We start from the raw sequence: 15,386 nt of genomic DNA on the forward strand, positions 1-15,386 counted from the left end.
CAGAGAGAGGAATCCCCAAAGCCAATTCTGCCTCTCACCTTATGGCAGTAGTGCACTGCAGAGATTATCTGCCGAAAGAAGTGTCTCGTCTCCCTCTCGCTAAGCCTCCGGCGCTCGCTGATGTAGTCGTATAGCTCACCTTTGCTGGCGTACTCCATGATGATCACAATCTTGTCCTTATTCTCAAACACTGGGGAGGAGAACAACAGGGAGAAATACAAATTTAGCAAACAAACTCACAAGAAAACACTACAAATGACCAGAAAGTCTGTCAGGGAGCCCAAGGGTCCGTCCATGAGAGGCCAGAAGGAATCTGGCATTCACAATGTCAAGGCATCTCCCCACAGGCTAGCAGATTTCTCATTCAGGCAGACCAAGAGTACCACAGAGGTAGTAAGATGGACTTTGTTAAATTTAAAGAAATACATTTAGTCAAAAGCTTTAGGGCTACAAGGGAACTTAGAGGTCACCAAGTCCAACTCCCTCATTGAGAAGTGAAGGGTCTTGGAATCCTAGATCTAGAGTGGCATTTCTTCTAAACCCCAGAAGGGGCCTCAGAAACCAGCTAGACCAACCTTTTCTTTCTTTTTTTTTTCTTGCTTTTTTTGGTGAGGTAATCGGGGTAAGTGACTTGCCCAGGGTCACACAGCTAGTAAACGTCAAGTGTCGGCAGCCAGATTTGAACTCAGGTCCTCCTGACCCCAAGGCTGGAGCTCTATCCATTGTGCCATCTAGCTGCCCCTCAACCTTTTCATTTTACAGAGAGGGAAACTGAGGACCAGGCATCTTTGCTCAAGGACACATGGCTAGTAAGGAGTTACTAGGTCCTGTGACTCAATCACATGCTCTTTCCATTCTTCCCATTCTGACATAACTAGGAAACATCAGGGCTAATGGGAAGCATTTATTCTGGGTTACTTGACCCAGGAACCCAGGGATGGGGATGCTACATTGTCCAAGACAAGGATACTTTGGGTTCCTAGGTTCCCTTCAAAGTAATTTCAGTCTGATCTACCACTCTCTGTTAGCCCACCAGTCAGTGGTTAAATCAATTCAACAATTTGTTGAACATTTATTGAGCACCACTATGTGCCAGGAATCCAAAGACTAAAATGACTCAGTCACTAGAACTAATATTCACCTGGAAAAAAAGCAATGTGCAGGGAGAGAAGTAAATATAATTTTTAAACACTTAAGTAATTTGGGGGGGGGGTAGAGCACTAAGATGGGAGAAATCAAGAAAGGCATCTTCTAAGAGAAGTCGCTTAAGCTGGGCCAGGAAAAGAGACAAGGATTCCAAGAGTTGGGGGTGAAGGAGTACACTCCAGGCGCAGGGAACAGCTTGTGTAAAGACATGTGGGTAGGAGATGGAAAGTTAGCAAGTAGCAGAGGGGGGTAATACACAGAGTGCACTGAGGTGGGGTGATACCATGTAACTAGCCTGGAAAGATCGTGAAGGGCTCACCAAATAGAGAAGTTTCTAATTTTATCCTCAAGGTAACAGGGAGCCACTGAGACTTCTTGAGGAAATGAGTCACATGAGCACACCTAAAAAATATTTATAGCTCCAAGAATGAAGGAAGAAAAGAAGTAGGGAAGAAGGGAGGGAAGAAAGGAAAGAAAGAAGGAGGGAGGAAAGAAAGGAAGGGAGAGAGGGAGGGAGGGAGGAAGGAAGGAAGGAAGGAAGGAAGGAAGGAAGGAAGGAAGGAAGGAAGGAAGGAAGGAAGGAAGGAAGGAAGGAAGAAGGAAGGAAGGAAGGAAGGGAGGGAGGGAGGGAGGGAGGGAGGGAAGAGGTCAGCCTGTTCGGGATCCCCTTCTCCCCAGCGTAGACATCATGAATCCACATACAAGGAGCAGAGCTGACTGAACCCATTCACATACAGACAACCTCCATTCATTCTTTGGTCTCCCACCTTACCACAAGGCTCTAGAAGCCCCTCCCCGTCCCTTTTAGCTCCTAAGCCTCAGTCAGGCCTCTCTGATAAAATGAATTGAGAGAGAAAGAGGAAAGACAGGAAGTGCCAGAGAAAATTGGCCGCTCCCCATCTGCTGGCCTCCCTGCACCCCAAAGCACAGGCTTCTGCCAGAGACCTTAGCCTGCATGCACATTCATTAACAATAAACTTTGGAAACTGGGAGAGCTGTCTCTGGACGCGGCTCTGGCTCCTGGTCCAAGAATGATTAGGCTGCCTTACCCCAGGGAGGCCTGGTTTCCACATTAAAAAAAAAAAAAAGTAGGACTACAGCTTTGACAGGTCGGTGGGCCAGTGACAGTACACGTGAATCCCCATTCCTCAGAACTCAATGTAGCAAAGGGTTCCTGGGTGGCTCAGTGGATAGAGAGCCAGGCCTGGAGTCAGGAAGACTTGAGTTCAAATCAAAGCTCAGACACTTGCTAGCTATGTATGGCCAAGTCACTTCTCTAGCTGCCTCAGTGTCCTCCACTGTGAAAGGGGGAGAATAAAGCACCTACCCCAGGGTATCATGAGGATCAAATGAAATGATAATTGCAAAGTACTTGGCACAGTGCCTGACACACAGTAGGTGCTTAAAAAAATCTTTGTTCCCTTCCCTACGCCAGGCCAAAACAAGCAGTCAGACCTATTGCTGGATCTTTGCAGACAAAGCAATTGACTAGAGCCACTGACATTTTCACTTCTACAACTTCGGAAAAGTTTTCTGTGTGTTTCTATGTGTGTGCATGTCCACGCACACACATACATGTGTATATGTACATGTGTGTGCAATATACATGCATGACGTGTGCATGTACGTAAAGGGAAATTGACAGCTCCACCTTCATTTTTGTATTTATGCAAAGTGGGAGCGTAGAATAACAAGACAGAATCCAAGACCGTGTCATTGATTTATAGACACCCCATTTACATTTGTTATGACATACCATGTCCCAAAAGTCTTAGTGCGGTTTTAAGTTTAGCCTCTTTATTTTCCCTAACACCTAACAGTACATTGTACAGGGCAGGTGTTTAATAAATGCTTGCTGAATGAATGAATGGCTTCTGTTGGGACGTTCCAGCTCAAAAACATGCTCCTATGGACCTATGAACTTTAAATTATCTTTTTTTTTTTTGCTTTTTGGTGAGGCAGTCAGGGTTAAGTGACTTGCCCAAGGTCACACAGCTACTGAGTGTCAAGTGTCTGAGGCTGGATCTGAACTCAGGTCTTCCCGACTCCAAGGCCAGAGCTCTATCCACTATGCCGCCTAGCTGCCCCCCTGAACTTTAAATTAAAACACCCTAAATAACAAAATTTAGGCTGAGTGTGTTCAGTCTGAAAGTATTAGGGAGAGGGAGAGGGAGGTGAAATCAAAATGGTTAAAGGTCATCCCCATCCTCGCTGACATCTATGTAACACAGCAAGGTTTGCAAAGTCCTTCACAAATTATCTGTCTTAAAATCCCCTGATTTCTGATGTTGACATACTCGCCATGTCTAGTTTTGAGTGCCTTAAGTACAGAGAAGAATGTTTCTTTCAAAAGCTAAGATCTTGGGATGGTCTGCTTACCGTATCTGAAAGTTTTCTTGAGGCAGCCAAGGGGTTGGGAAGTCAGGAAGACCCAAGTTGAATTCTGCCTCAGTCACTTACTCTGTGCTCCTGGGCAAGTCGCTTAAATTTCTGTCTGCCTCAGTTTCCCCATATGCAAAATGGGGTTAATCGCATCCCCCTACCCTGACAGGCTTGTTGTGAGGAGCAAAGGATATGGAAAAGTGCTTTGCAAATGTTCAGGTGCTTTATCAAGATTAGCTATTATGATGCTGCTGCTTCTTATGATCCCCAGGTCCGCCGGCCTCCCCACCTCGGCCAGGACTGATGATTACCTCCAGGAATTCTCAACCCTTTGTCCAGTACTAAATCACGTGTGTGAAAGTGGCTTGTTTATCCGACTAAACTGTCAGCTCTTTGAAGCACCTGCACCACTCACAGGGTCAAGTTTGCATCCCCAAGACTCCTCCACGAGAGCCTGTCCTGGTGCCTCAGCATGGCGTGGAAAAGGCACAAACCCCAACAGGTGGCGCCCTGGCAGACAGCCTTCCAGGACAATCCTGGCGACAGTTGGTGTCTGCTTTCCAAGGACCAGCTTAGCTAAGCACTGGAGCTCATTCCCAACAGGCTGGCCACTTGGGGATGAATTCCTCGTCCATGGCAACCAGTGAAACAAAGGAAAATACAAGACACTCTCGGCTCTGCCTGGCCCCCTTCTGGCCTGCCCTGACAGAGGGGGGCAGACGAGGCCAACAATCACTTTTTAGAATGCCTCTAAACATCTACTTAGAATGTACAGGGGCACGTGGAGGAGACTCTAATAAGATGGGTTGACATCTCCATTGTTAGCGATGGTATCAACAGCCCAGGGGCATGGAGAAGAGGGTCAGAATCACAGAAGCTGAACTCAAAGCCAAGTGTGGGACAGTGTACTGCCAGGGGACATGAGTTCAAATCCAGCCTCAGGCTCTTACTACCTGTGTGACCCTGGGCAAGTCACTTAACCCTGTTTGCCCCAGTTTCCTCATCTGTAAAATGAGCTGGAGAAGGGAATGGCATACCACTCCAGTATCTTTGCCAAGAAAACCTGAAAATGGGGTCACAGAGTCAGACGTGACTGAAAAATGACTAAATAAAACAAAAGCTTTCAGTCTAGAATCCTACGATACTACCTACCTCTGTAACTCTAGACAAGGCATGCCAGTCACTGAGCCTCAGTTTCCCCATTTGTAAATGAAGAAGTTGGGCCAGATGGCCTCTGAGGGCCCTAAATCCTATAATCTAATCATACTTGGTTGATAAATAGAATCGACAGGGGGAGGGGGAGAATACCCAACACCTTTGCACAAAGATGAAATCATAATAGCTACCATTCATACAGCATTGACAAAGCACTTTACACATAGATTTTCCATTTTATCTCACATCACATCAACCCTGGGAGCTATCACTATTCCCATTTTACAGTTAAAGAAATTAAGGTAGACAGAGGTTGAGTGACTTGCCCAGGGTCATACAGCTAGCAAGTGTCTGAGGCTGGATTTGAACTCTGTTCAGTCCTGGTGCTCTGTCCTCACTATCCAGCTGCCTCAAAAAAAAATGACTAATGGAATTGAATTGTAACTGGGCTGAAATAAATCAAAAGCCACTCCACCACTCTCCTGGCAGAAAAAAATGTTACTTCCCCTGAGTCAGTGTGCGGCCGAGCTATTTATAAGGCTCTGAGAGCGGATGAGTGTGTGTTTATGTTACCAGTCATGAGGCAAAATTTTCTTTTCCACAAGTAAGGAAAGGTTTCCTTTCTGAAGAGCCAAAACCTGTGTCTCCTGCCCAGACCATTTAATCAGGAGCCTGATGGCCCTCACGAGGGTAGGACAGGCGCCTGTCCATCGCCAGAGAGAGAGGGAAACTGTAACGGCCCACACAGGAACTTAGCTCATCACTCAGGGTTCTTCAGACAGCAGCACTTGGGCAGGAGTATAGTAGAACCAAGTGCCCGGAGGGACTTCTTCATGAAAGAACCTCCTCCAGGAAGCCCACCTGACTGCCCCAACTCACAGTGCTCTTTCTGCCCCTCTTGAGAAATGTGACAGTCCGGGGCAGCTAGGTGGTGCAGTGGAGGGAGCACAGGCTCTTAAGTCAAGAGGACCTGAGGTCAAATCCAGCCTCAGACCAAACACTTGAGCCTTACTAGCTGTGTGACCTGGGCAAGTCATTTAACCCCAATTGCTTAAGAAGAAAAAAAAAAGAAATGTAATAGTCATGGAAGGCTCCCTGTCAGAAGTGAGGCTTGAGCCAGGCCTTGAAGGATGGGCACAATTCTGATTCTCCTGCAATTCCCATGCAGTCTGGACACACACTGACATGTGACAAGCTCTGCTCTAAAACACAAAACTCTCTCCCTCCCAAACAGAAACTGGAAGGATTCTGCTTGTCTCCTTTGGAGGCCTGGTTGCTCCAGCAACAGTTCCCTCTTCAAATGAACTGTGGATTTCATCAGAAGCTGAATCTAAAAGTTTGCTTTTGCCCCCAGTTGTCTGGCTTTAAACCAGTTAATGACCCAGCCCCTAATGATTCCCTCCCCACTGCCCTGAAGGTCAATACCAAAACTTGTGTAACAGCAGAAAATGACTCTCGTATAAGAAAAACAATGCTTTGGCCAAGCCCATGAAGCAACTGTGTTACCACCTTTTAAAAGACAGAATCTGTGGTTTTTTGTTTTTGTTTTAAGTAACTGTCAAAGAAGTTCACAGTTCATACAACCCACTTCCTGGTGTTCCTTGCACATTGCAATGGCTATATTTGTTGATTATTTTTAAGTTCCCAATGAAAAAAGAATCTTTTTTTTTAATGCTTGGATCCCAAAGCATAGTGACAGAGGAAAAACTGAAAGGGTCCGCTTTCCTTGTCAATTTCTGAATGGATCAATCTGGTGCTGCTCTTAGGGAATAAATGAATTTGTAAAGGCAGAAGAAAAAGGAAGTCACTTTTTAAAAGAAAAATCTCTTTTTAACAAGATGCCAAAAAAATGCAAGAGACTGAGTTTTGTTTTGGTTTTTTTTTTTAAAGAAAATGGCAGCTACTTTATTATGGCCTAGTTTCCTTTGCTTTCACATAACCCCAGGCTAAGAATGCTCACTTGTTGGTTTTAAGACAGGACAAGCACCTAGGCTTGGAGCAGTCCAAATTCTCCTCATGCCTTCCCCTTCTATCAAGGCAATCTTCTGAAGCAGTTCCAGGATGTTGACATTCCTTCCATCTGGTGTCTTTCCACCCAATGGTATTTTTATTACTTGCCGAGCAGTCAAAGTCCCTGAGTACCTTTCCACTGCTAAAGAGAGTTGCCTGATTAAAGGTCTTCAGGATCCAACCATCTGGGCTGCCTTTCCTCTAAGGAACACAGGCTGGGAGCAATGTATCCACCCAAAATCCAAGCATCTGCAACTCGGGCTCAGCTCACAGATGCAAAGCTGAAAGAGGCTTGGAAGCTAAGCTAGTCCAATCCCCTCATTTTACACATGAGGAAACTGAGGCCCAGAGGGGACCACACAGATATCATTTTGGATGGGGTCTTAGAGGTCAGCTGGTCCAGTTCCCTCGATTAGACCCCCAATTGGAATGGGAGCTCCTTAAGATCAGAGACTGTCCTGATTTGCTTTTGGTATCCTTTAGTCTTAGAATGGCATTTGGTATGCAGTAGGCATTTAATAGATGTTTTTCATCCATTCATTGACTTGTCCAAGCTCACACAGGCAGTAATGCTGAGTTTATTTGACTAAATTAAGCACTCTTCCTAATCCCCCAAGGAGCAGCTAGGAGGTACAGTAGATAAGAGTTTCAGTCCTGGAGTCAGGAAGACCTGAGTTCAAATCTAGCCTCAGATACTTACTAGCTGTGTGACCCTGGGCAAATCACTTCACCTTGTTTGCCTCAGTTTCCTCATCTGTCAAATGAGCTGGAGAAGGGAATGGCAAACCACTTCACTATCTTTAGCAAGAAAACCCCAAATGGTGTCACAAAAAGTCAGACAACAACCCAATCACGCTGTATTGTCTCCTAATGCGTGTTTTCAGATTGATGTCTAAGGTCTCTTCCAGCTCTAAATCTTTAGTCTCAGGGACTTTGCTGCAAATAATCATTCAGCCTCCATTTGAACTCATCCAAGGCCGCCATTTTGTACCAGCACTAATTACTAGGAAGCTCTCCTTTCCATTGGCCATAAATCTGTTTCTCTACACCTTCCACTCATTACTCCTTGTTCTGACCCCTACGGTCATACAAAACAAAGCTAATTAACCCCTCTTCCATATGATATCCTATACCTGCTTGTCTTTTCTTCCAGGCTGAGCATGGACAGCTCCTTCACTGGTTGCTGAGGTGACCTTCTTCTAAGCACCAGCTCTGGGCATCCTTCTCTGGCTGCCTTCAGGCATCGTCAGTGTCTCTACTGAAATGTGCGCCCGTGGCATCTAATCTGACCCTTAGATCTTCGAGAAGAGTGGACAGTGGGATGATGCAGCCAAAAGAGCTGGAGGCATCTTGGCTTGCATTGAGAGGGATGTGGCTTCCAAGAATAAGGAAATGTTAGTTCCCCTCCCCTCTGGCCTTGTCAGCCAACATCTGGAGTCCTGTGTTCAGTTCTTGGCACCACAGTTTAAGAAGGATATCGATCAGCTGGCAAGTTTCTCAAGGAAGGCAACCAGATTGATAGTGAGAGGCTTTGAGGTCTTGTCATATGGGGAATGTGTGAAGGAAGTGAGCGTGTTTGGGCTGGAAAAGAAAAGATTCAGGGGAAATATGATAATGGTTTTCAAGGATCTGAAGGAGTGAGAAGGGGAAAGAAGGATCCAACTTGTCTGTTCACAGAGGAGCAATGGGTACAAATGGGAAAGAGGCAAATTGAAGCTTGACATCAGGAAAAACCTTGGAATAACTGGAGCTGTTCCAAAACAGAATGGGCTGCCTGAGAGATGGTGAGTTCTCCCTCCTTGGAAACCTTCAAGCAGAAGCTGTATGACCACTCCTTTCATCCCCAGTGACCTTCTTCTACTTCTAAATCTCTATCCTCATGACAGTAGACTTGTATTGAAAGTAATGTGTGGAGGAAGTAAGACCAACAGATTTCATTCCCTTTTGCCAATAGGTAAGGACCTTCTCTTTAGGAAGGTCACACAGCAATATGTTGGGTACCTCCATTACTCTTATCATATAACTCTTACCAATCACAGGATACAGTGCTGGAAGGGACCTTAGAGATTCTCTCACATTTTAGTCATCTAGAGCTATATCTTTGCCCTATTTCCCATGCCTGCAATGTTTTCCCTTGCTTCCACTTACTACTTTTTCTGGCCTCTCTCAAGACTCAGCTCCAATTGGACCTTTTACAGGAAGCCTGTTCCAGTTAATCCTTCCCTGGCTCATCCCCATGAGTGACTTCTTTGAGATAACCTTCCATCTTTGTATCTGGTACGTACATGGTTGTCTCTGCCATTCCAATTTGAGCTTTTTGAGGTCAGTGGGATTTTTTTTCCCTTTCTTCATATCCATTATATAGTAAGAGCTTAATAAATGCTGAGTGCTTGCTTGATTATCTCCTACTAGACTGTAAGCACATAGAACTACACAAAAATTATACAAGAAAGATCTCAACATCACTGATAACCATGATGGTGTGGTTTCTGATCTAGAGCCAGACATCTTGTAAAATGAAGTCAAGTGGACCTTAGGAAGCATTGCTACCAAAAAGGCTAGTGGAAGAAGTGATGAAATTCCAGGTGAGCTATTTAAAATCCTAAAAGATGATGCAGTTAGAATGCTACACTCAATATACCAGCAAATTTGGAAAATACAACAGTGGCCACTTAGGTTGAAAAAGATCAGTTTGCATCCCCATCCTAAAGAAAGGTAATGCCAAAGAATGATCAAATTACTGAATAATTACACTCATTTCACACACCAGCAAGGTTATGCTTAAGATTCTGCAAACTAGGTTTCAGCAATATGGGAACTGAGAACTACTACAAGAAGTCTGGTTTTTGAAGAGGCAGAAGAACTGGAGACCAAATTGCCAACATGCACTGGACTATGGAGAAAGCAAGAGAGTTCCAGAAAAACATCTACTTCTGCTTCATTGATGACATCACAGCTTTTGATTGTGCGGGTCACAATTAAATATGACAAGTCCTTAAAGAGATGAGAGCACTAGATCATCTTACTTGTTTTCTGAGGAGGCTGTATGCCAGCCAGGAAGCAAAAGTTAGAATCAAACATGCAACAACTGGTTGATTTAAGATTGGAAAAGGCTAAGACTGTATATTATCACCTTGTTTATTTAACTTATATTTAACGTCATGCGAAATGCCAGATTAGATTCATCAAAAGCCAGAATTAGGATTGTTGGGAGAAATATCAACAATCTCAGATGTGCAGATGATACCACTCTGAGGACAGAAAGTGAAGAGGGATTAAGAAGCCTCTTGATGAGAGCGAAAGAGGAGGGTATAAAAGCTGGCTTGAAGCTTTACATAAAATAAAAAAAAAAAACCTAAGATCTTAGCAACTGGTCCCATCACTTCCTGGCAAACAGAGGGAGAAGAAATGGAAGGAGTGTCCAATTTTATATCCTTGGGCTCAAAGATCACTGCAGATGGTGACTGTAGCCATGAAGTCAAAAGACACTCCTTAGAAGGAAAGCTGTGGCAAACCTGGACAACATACTGAAAAAGCAGAGCCATCACCTTGCAGACAGACAAAGGTCTGTATATTCAAAGCTATGATTTTTCCAACAGCAAAGCATGGCTGTGAGTTGGATTATAAGGAAAGCTGAGCACCCCAGAATTGATGCTTTTGAATTATGGTGCTAGAAAAGACTTTCGAGATTCCCTCAGACAGCGAGGAGATCAAATCAGTCAATACATAAAGAAATTAATTCAGGCTTATTCACCGGAAGGTCAAATATTGGAGCTGAAGTGTAACTACTTTGGTCACATAATGAGAAGCAGGACTCATTGGAAAAGACCCTGATGTTGGGAGATATTGAAGGCAAGAGGAGAAGTGGACAGCAGAGGATGAGTGTCATGGAAGCAATAAACGTGAGCTTGGACAGACTTCTGGAGGCATTGGAAGACAGAAGGGCCTGGTATGCTATGGTCTATGAGATCATGAAGAGTTGGACATAACTGAACAACAACAATAGACTTTAAGCCACGCAAAGTCAGGGCTTTGTCTTATCCAAATTTTGCATGCCCCTCAATGCCTAGCAAAGTGCTAAGCACACAGTAGGCAACTTAGTTTCTCCAATAGATTAATTTAATTCAATTTGACAAATATCTATTAAAAACCTACTATAGGCAAGTTGGGGCAGCTATGTGGTACAGTGGATAGACCACTGAGCTTGGAATCAGGAAGATTCATCTTCATGCATTCAAACCCAGCCTCAGACACTTACTAGCTGTATGACCTTGGGCAAGTCACTTCACGCTGTTTGTCTCAGTTTCCTCATCTATAAATTGAGCTGGAGAAGGAAGCGGTATGGGGGGTGGAGCCAAGATGGCAGAGTTAGAGAAGGAAGTGGTAAACCACTCCAGTGTCTTTGCCAAGAAAACCCCAAAGTGGGGTCACAACTGAACGACAAACAATAGGCAAGTTGAGATGAAGTACGGTAGAGTGGATAAAGGGTGAGCCTCACAGTCAAGAAGACCCATACCTCTGACTCTTTCTGGCTTTATCACTCTGGGCAAGTCACTTAACCTTGTAGTATCCCAAGCACCTCCCTAAAACTGTAACCAGCAGAGCCGATTCAGCCTATCGGCCATGTCCGACAACGGACACCTTCTTCCACACCTATGTTCCACCAGGCAAGGGGCACATTTTACTAGCAATCTGCTGAAGTCATGATTTAAATCTATTTTTCCAAAACTGACCTCCCACAACTCCCCTGAACAAAACCTCCACTCTAGTCAGACTGATTGCCCACTGTCACCTCCTTTGTTCACCTCATTTTTTCATCATGGAATGTGATATTGAATTCCCTGTATTTGAATTCTGTCCACCCTTCAAGGCCTGGCTCCAGTCTAGCCTCTATGAAGACTTCCTGGAGCACTCTAGTCTATACTGACCTCCTGGTATCATAAACTCATTTGTCTCTAACACTCAGGAAGTCTTCATTATGTCATAGTTGCCTCTTATATGTGTCTGGCCCAGAGTAAGTGCTTAGCACATGATTGTTGATCGATTGATTGATTGATTGATTGATTGATTATAGAAGTGGGAATCATTATTAGTATCACTCTGGAAAACCAAGACAAAAAGTTTCTGGTCAAAGAAATAAGGGCCTGGAAATTGCTGAGAGGTGGGCAGATACCACACTTCCTCAGGTTTTTGTTTTCCCCAAATGGGATGACGACCAGATGGGATTCAGGGATTCCCTAGGGCCCTCTCAAGAAAGATATGAGCTATGAGATTTCGCATATTGGATATCATGGGCTTTCAGAGAGAGGAGGCTGGGGAGGGTCCTGTGAAACATCCCGCTTTGAAGTCAGAGCTCAGGTCCTGAAATGAGAACTGGAGAGATCTGTTTTTATCTCTCCCAGCCGATTCTCAGAACATCAAAGGTTTGACAAAGCCGCTCTCTCCATATCACCAATTACCTTCCTGCTGAGAAGATGGAATTTCTTTTGACTGAGAACAGGGGTCCCACCTCTTGAAGATCATGGGAGAAGATAATTTTTCTCCCACCCCATTACAAAATATATCGGCCAGGCTAGAAAGCTTACTGGAATCCATTTGTATTTACTTAACATTAAGGACAGGGGCCCAGTTATGGCTGCAGCAGAGTTGACAAATTTGGGGATTAACCGCCTACCATCCACTCCCTCCTTCAAGGGGTCAAAAAGATACTGATTGTGGGACCACCCAAGGATGTTGGTCTGGTATGTTGGCCTTCATTTGTCCTGAGAATGGCAGATCTGGAGTTGGAAAGGACCTCAGAGGTCACCCAGCCCAATCCCTTTATTTTACAGATGAGATAACTGAAACCCAGGAAGTTAAGTGACTTGTCCAAGGTCACCCAGGTAGCATACCTCAAAAAGTGGAGTTTGAAGCCAAGCCATCTAATGTTAGACTCAGCGCTCTTTCAACGAGTCCTTATGATGTGCCTGCTATGTGCAGAGTAGCTTAGAATCACTCTTCTGCATGATAATGAGTTGATCTTGGAAAATCTGGGTTCAAGACCAGTCTAAGTCACTTAGCCCCAAAAGGCTCTAGGCAACTCCCCAAGACTGTTAGTTCCAGAAGGTGCTGACCTGCAATGGTAGAGGGACTTCCCTCCTTTGGGAGTCCCCTCTACCAGCGAAATCACAGGTTTTCTTATCACTAGGTGCTGGACAGGAGGGGAACAAAGGCAAAAGTGAGGCTAACACCTGCCCTTAGAGGGCTTATATTCTATGTGCATAAAAGAGAAGTCATTTCAGAACACATACAAATGAAATGCAAAGGAGTTACTTGCAGGGGGGACCAACATCTTGGGGGGGAGGGGTCAGGTTAGGGCTCCTGTTGGCAATGGAAGGCCTTGAGCTAAGCCTTGAAGGGAGTTGGGGCTTTAGAAGGTGGAGGTAAGGAGGAAGAGCATACCAGGAATGGAGAAGCAGGGGAAGGAAGGGTATACCCGGGTCCCAGAGCATGGCCACCCTCCAGTACAACGTTTTGGAAAAGACAGGAGACCAAGGTCTGAGTCCCAGCTCTGAAAACAACAAGTGAAGTGATCCCTTCTCTTGGTTTTTCGGATTTTCCTTAGAAAAAAAGACCAGGAGGTTGAGCCAGACAAGCTCTGTCTGCCCAGCATGGCCACTCAGTATGGTCTTGGTGAAATGCCAGCACCCATAGCACTTTACAGTCCTATGTACTTCATACATCCGAGGGGCTAAAAACACCCAAGTTTCTACCTGGGAGCTCAGCAGAATAATATTTTTAAAATAGTTAACCCAAACGTCACAATTGTAAAGCCCTTTAGAGTTTATAGAGCAATACCCTCATAAAGATTCCCAAAGAGGTAGGTATTTGGTCACCACCTTTTTCTGGACTCGATTTGCAATGTCATCGGTGTAAGGAAATTCCCTCTCCCAATTCAGACTGATACCTGCTCTGCGGCTCATAGCCTCAGAAAGCTACCTAGGGCTCTGAGAGATAGTGACTTACCCAGGGTCACACAGCCAAGATATGTCAGAGGTGAGGCTTTATCTCTGTCTACTATGTCACGCTGTCTCTCATTCTCCTTTTTATAGATGAAGAAACTGAGGGTAAGAGAAGGGGATTCACTTGTCCAGTATCATAAAGTCACAGAGGACTTTCTGGAGCCCAGTATGATGGTCATTCCACTAGTCCACACCAAGGGGACAAAGGAATTGATGAGAGGCAACTGGGGATAGGAGGCCACTGGACTGGGGAGTAAGGAACTCTTGGGGTCCAATCCTGCCTCAGGTATTACTAGCTGTGTGACCCGGGACAAGTCACTTCCATTTTCTAAGTTTTGGGCTTAGCTCTAGGAAGATTCTACTGATGGCTACCTCTGACTTAGCTGTGTGATGCAGAACAAGTCTTTTCTCTGAGCCTCAGTTTCCCCATTGTAAAATGAGCAGAGTTGAAGCAGATAACTCTCTGAGTCTTTACATTTTCAGCTCTAACATCCTATGAGTCCTAATACATATTGAGACATCGGGTCTTTTGGACACGGCCAATGTAAGTTTATTTATTTTGTTCTGACTATACATGTTTGTAGCAGAATATTTGTTTTTCAGGCTTTCTCATTGAGGGGGGAGAGGAGGGAAGGGACAGAGAGAAGAAGGACTTTTAGTGAGTAAAAAAAAAAAGAATTTAAATTTTTTAAAAAATGAAACCACTCCATGAGTCTGCTATCCTCCACGCCATCCAAATTCTGGCCCTATTTAACCTTCCCACAGCCGCTAATAGAAATAGACAAGCGTACTCACAGTTGCATAACAATCACAACCCAAAAAACCTCCCAAAACACTTGAGAAAGGCACACTAGCAAACACTCAGGATAAGATATTACCAAAGTCAGTTCTAATATTAGTTATAGCTGACATCACTCATATAACACTTCATGGTTACAGCGTTCAGCACAGATGTAAGGCTGGGACAGACCTCAGAAGCCATCAAGTCCAACCCTCCATTTTACAGGTGAGGAAACTGAGGTCTAAGGAAAGCGACTTACTTAGGCAGGATTTGAACCCAGGTCTTCCTGATTTGGAGTCAAAGGCTCTATCCACTGCACCACACTGCCTCTCATTTAATCTTTGTGTCAACCCAGTGAGGGCTGATACTCTACAGATATACTGTCTCCATTTTACAAGTGAGGAAACGGAGACTTAGACTTTCTGCCTTTCTCCCTTTCCTTACCCTGCCATTCTTCCCTCTTTCTCCCTTCCCTTTCCCCCTCTCACCCTCCTTCTCTGTATATACCAGAGATAACTCAGGCTACATTTGCAAACCATCTGCTGGACGAGTAGCCCCCTCCCTCCTGGTGTCCCTCGGGCCTGCTTGGAGTTGATTCATTTATTCAAGATCAGGGCATGTGTTTATCAAAGAACAATATTTTGAACAACTCACGGCTGCTTTAAGACAACTCCATCCCAAAGCTGCCTCCTCTCTAAAATGGGATCCTGGCCCAGGTGCCATCTCCTCTGGAAAGCCTCCTTCCATTCTCCCCAAGGGCTCCCCCTCCCCCTCCCCAGACTTTCTTATATTTGCTTATCTGTGCACAGGCGGTAGTACACAAGTCAGCTCAAGCCAGTGTGCATTTACTTACTGTGTACTAGGCACTGTGCTAGTGGCTGGGAAGGAAGGAAGGAAGGAAGGAAGGAAGG

At 44.9% G+C, this 15,386-nt stretch overlaps 1 protein-coding gene across 1 annotated transcript in view; it reads right to left on the reverse strand.

Moving 5' to 3' along the window:
- The window catches only part of NUAK1 (NUAK family kinase 1), a 78,005-nt gene that overhangs the window by 26,957 nt on the left and 35,662 nt on the right, over positions 1 to 15,386 (reverse strand). The window contains exon 3 of the mRNA XM_020982414.2: positions 39 to 190. Within this exon, the coding sequence (XP_020838073.1) occupies positions 39 to 190 (152 nt within the window). The remainder of the gene's footprint in view (positions 1 to 38; positions 191 to 15,386) is intronic.

This window comes from Phascolarctos cinereus, unplaced genomic scaffold, assembly GCF_003287225.1.
Source record: "Phascolarctos cinereus isolate Bilbo 61053 unplaced genomic scaffold, phaCin_HiC Scaffold_1;HRSCAF=81, whole genome shotgun sequence".
Classification (NCBI taxonomy): domain Eukaryota; kingdom Metazoa; phylum Chordata; class Mammalia; order Diprotodontia; family Phascolarctidae; genus Phascolarctos; species Phascolarctos cinereus.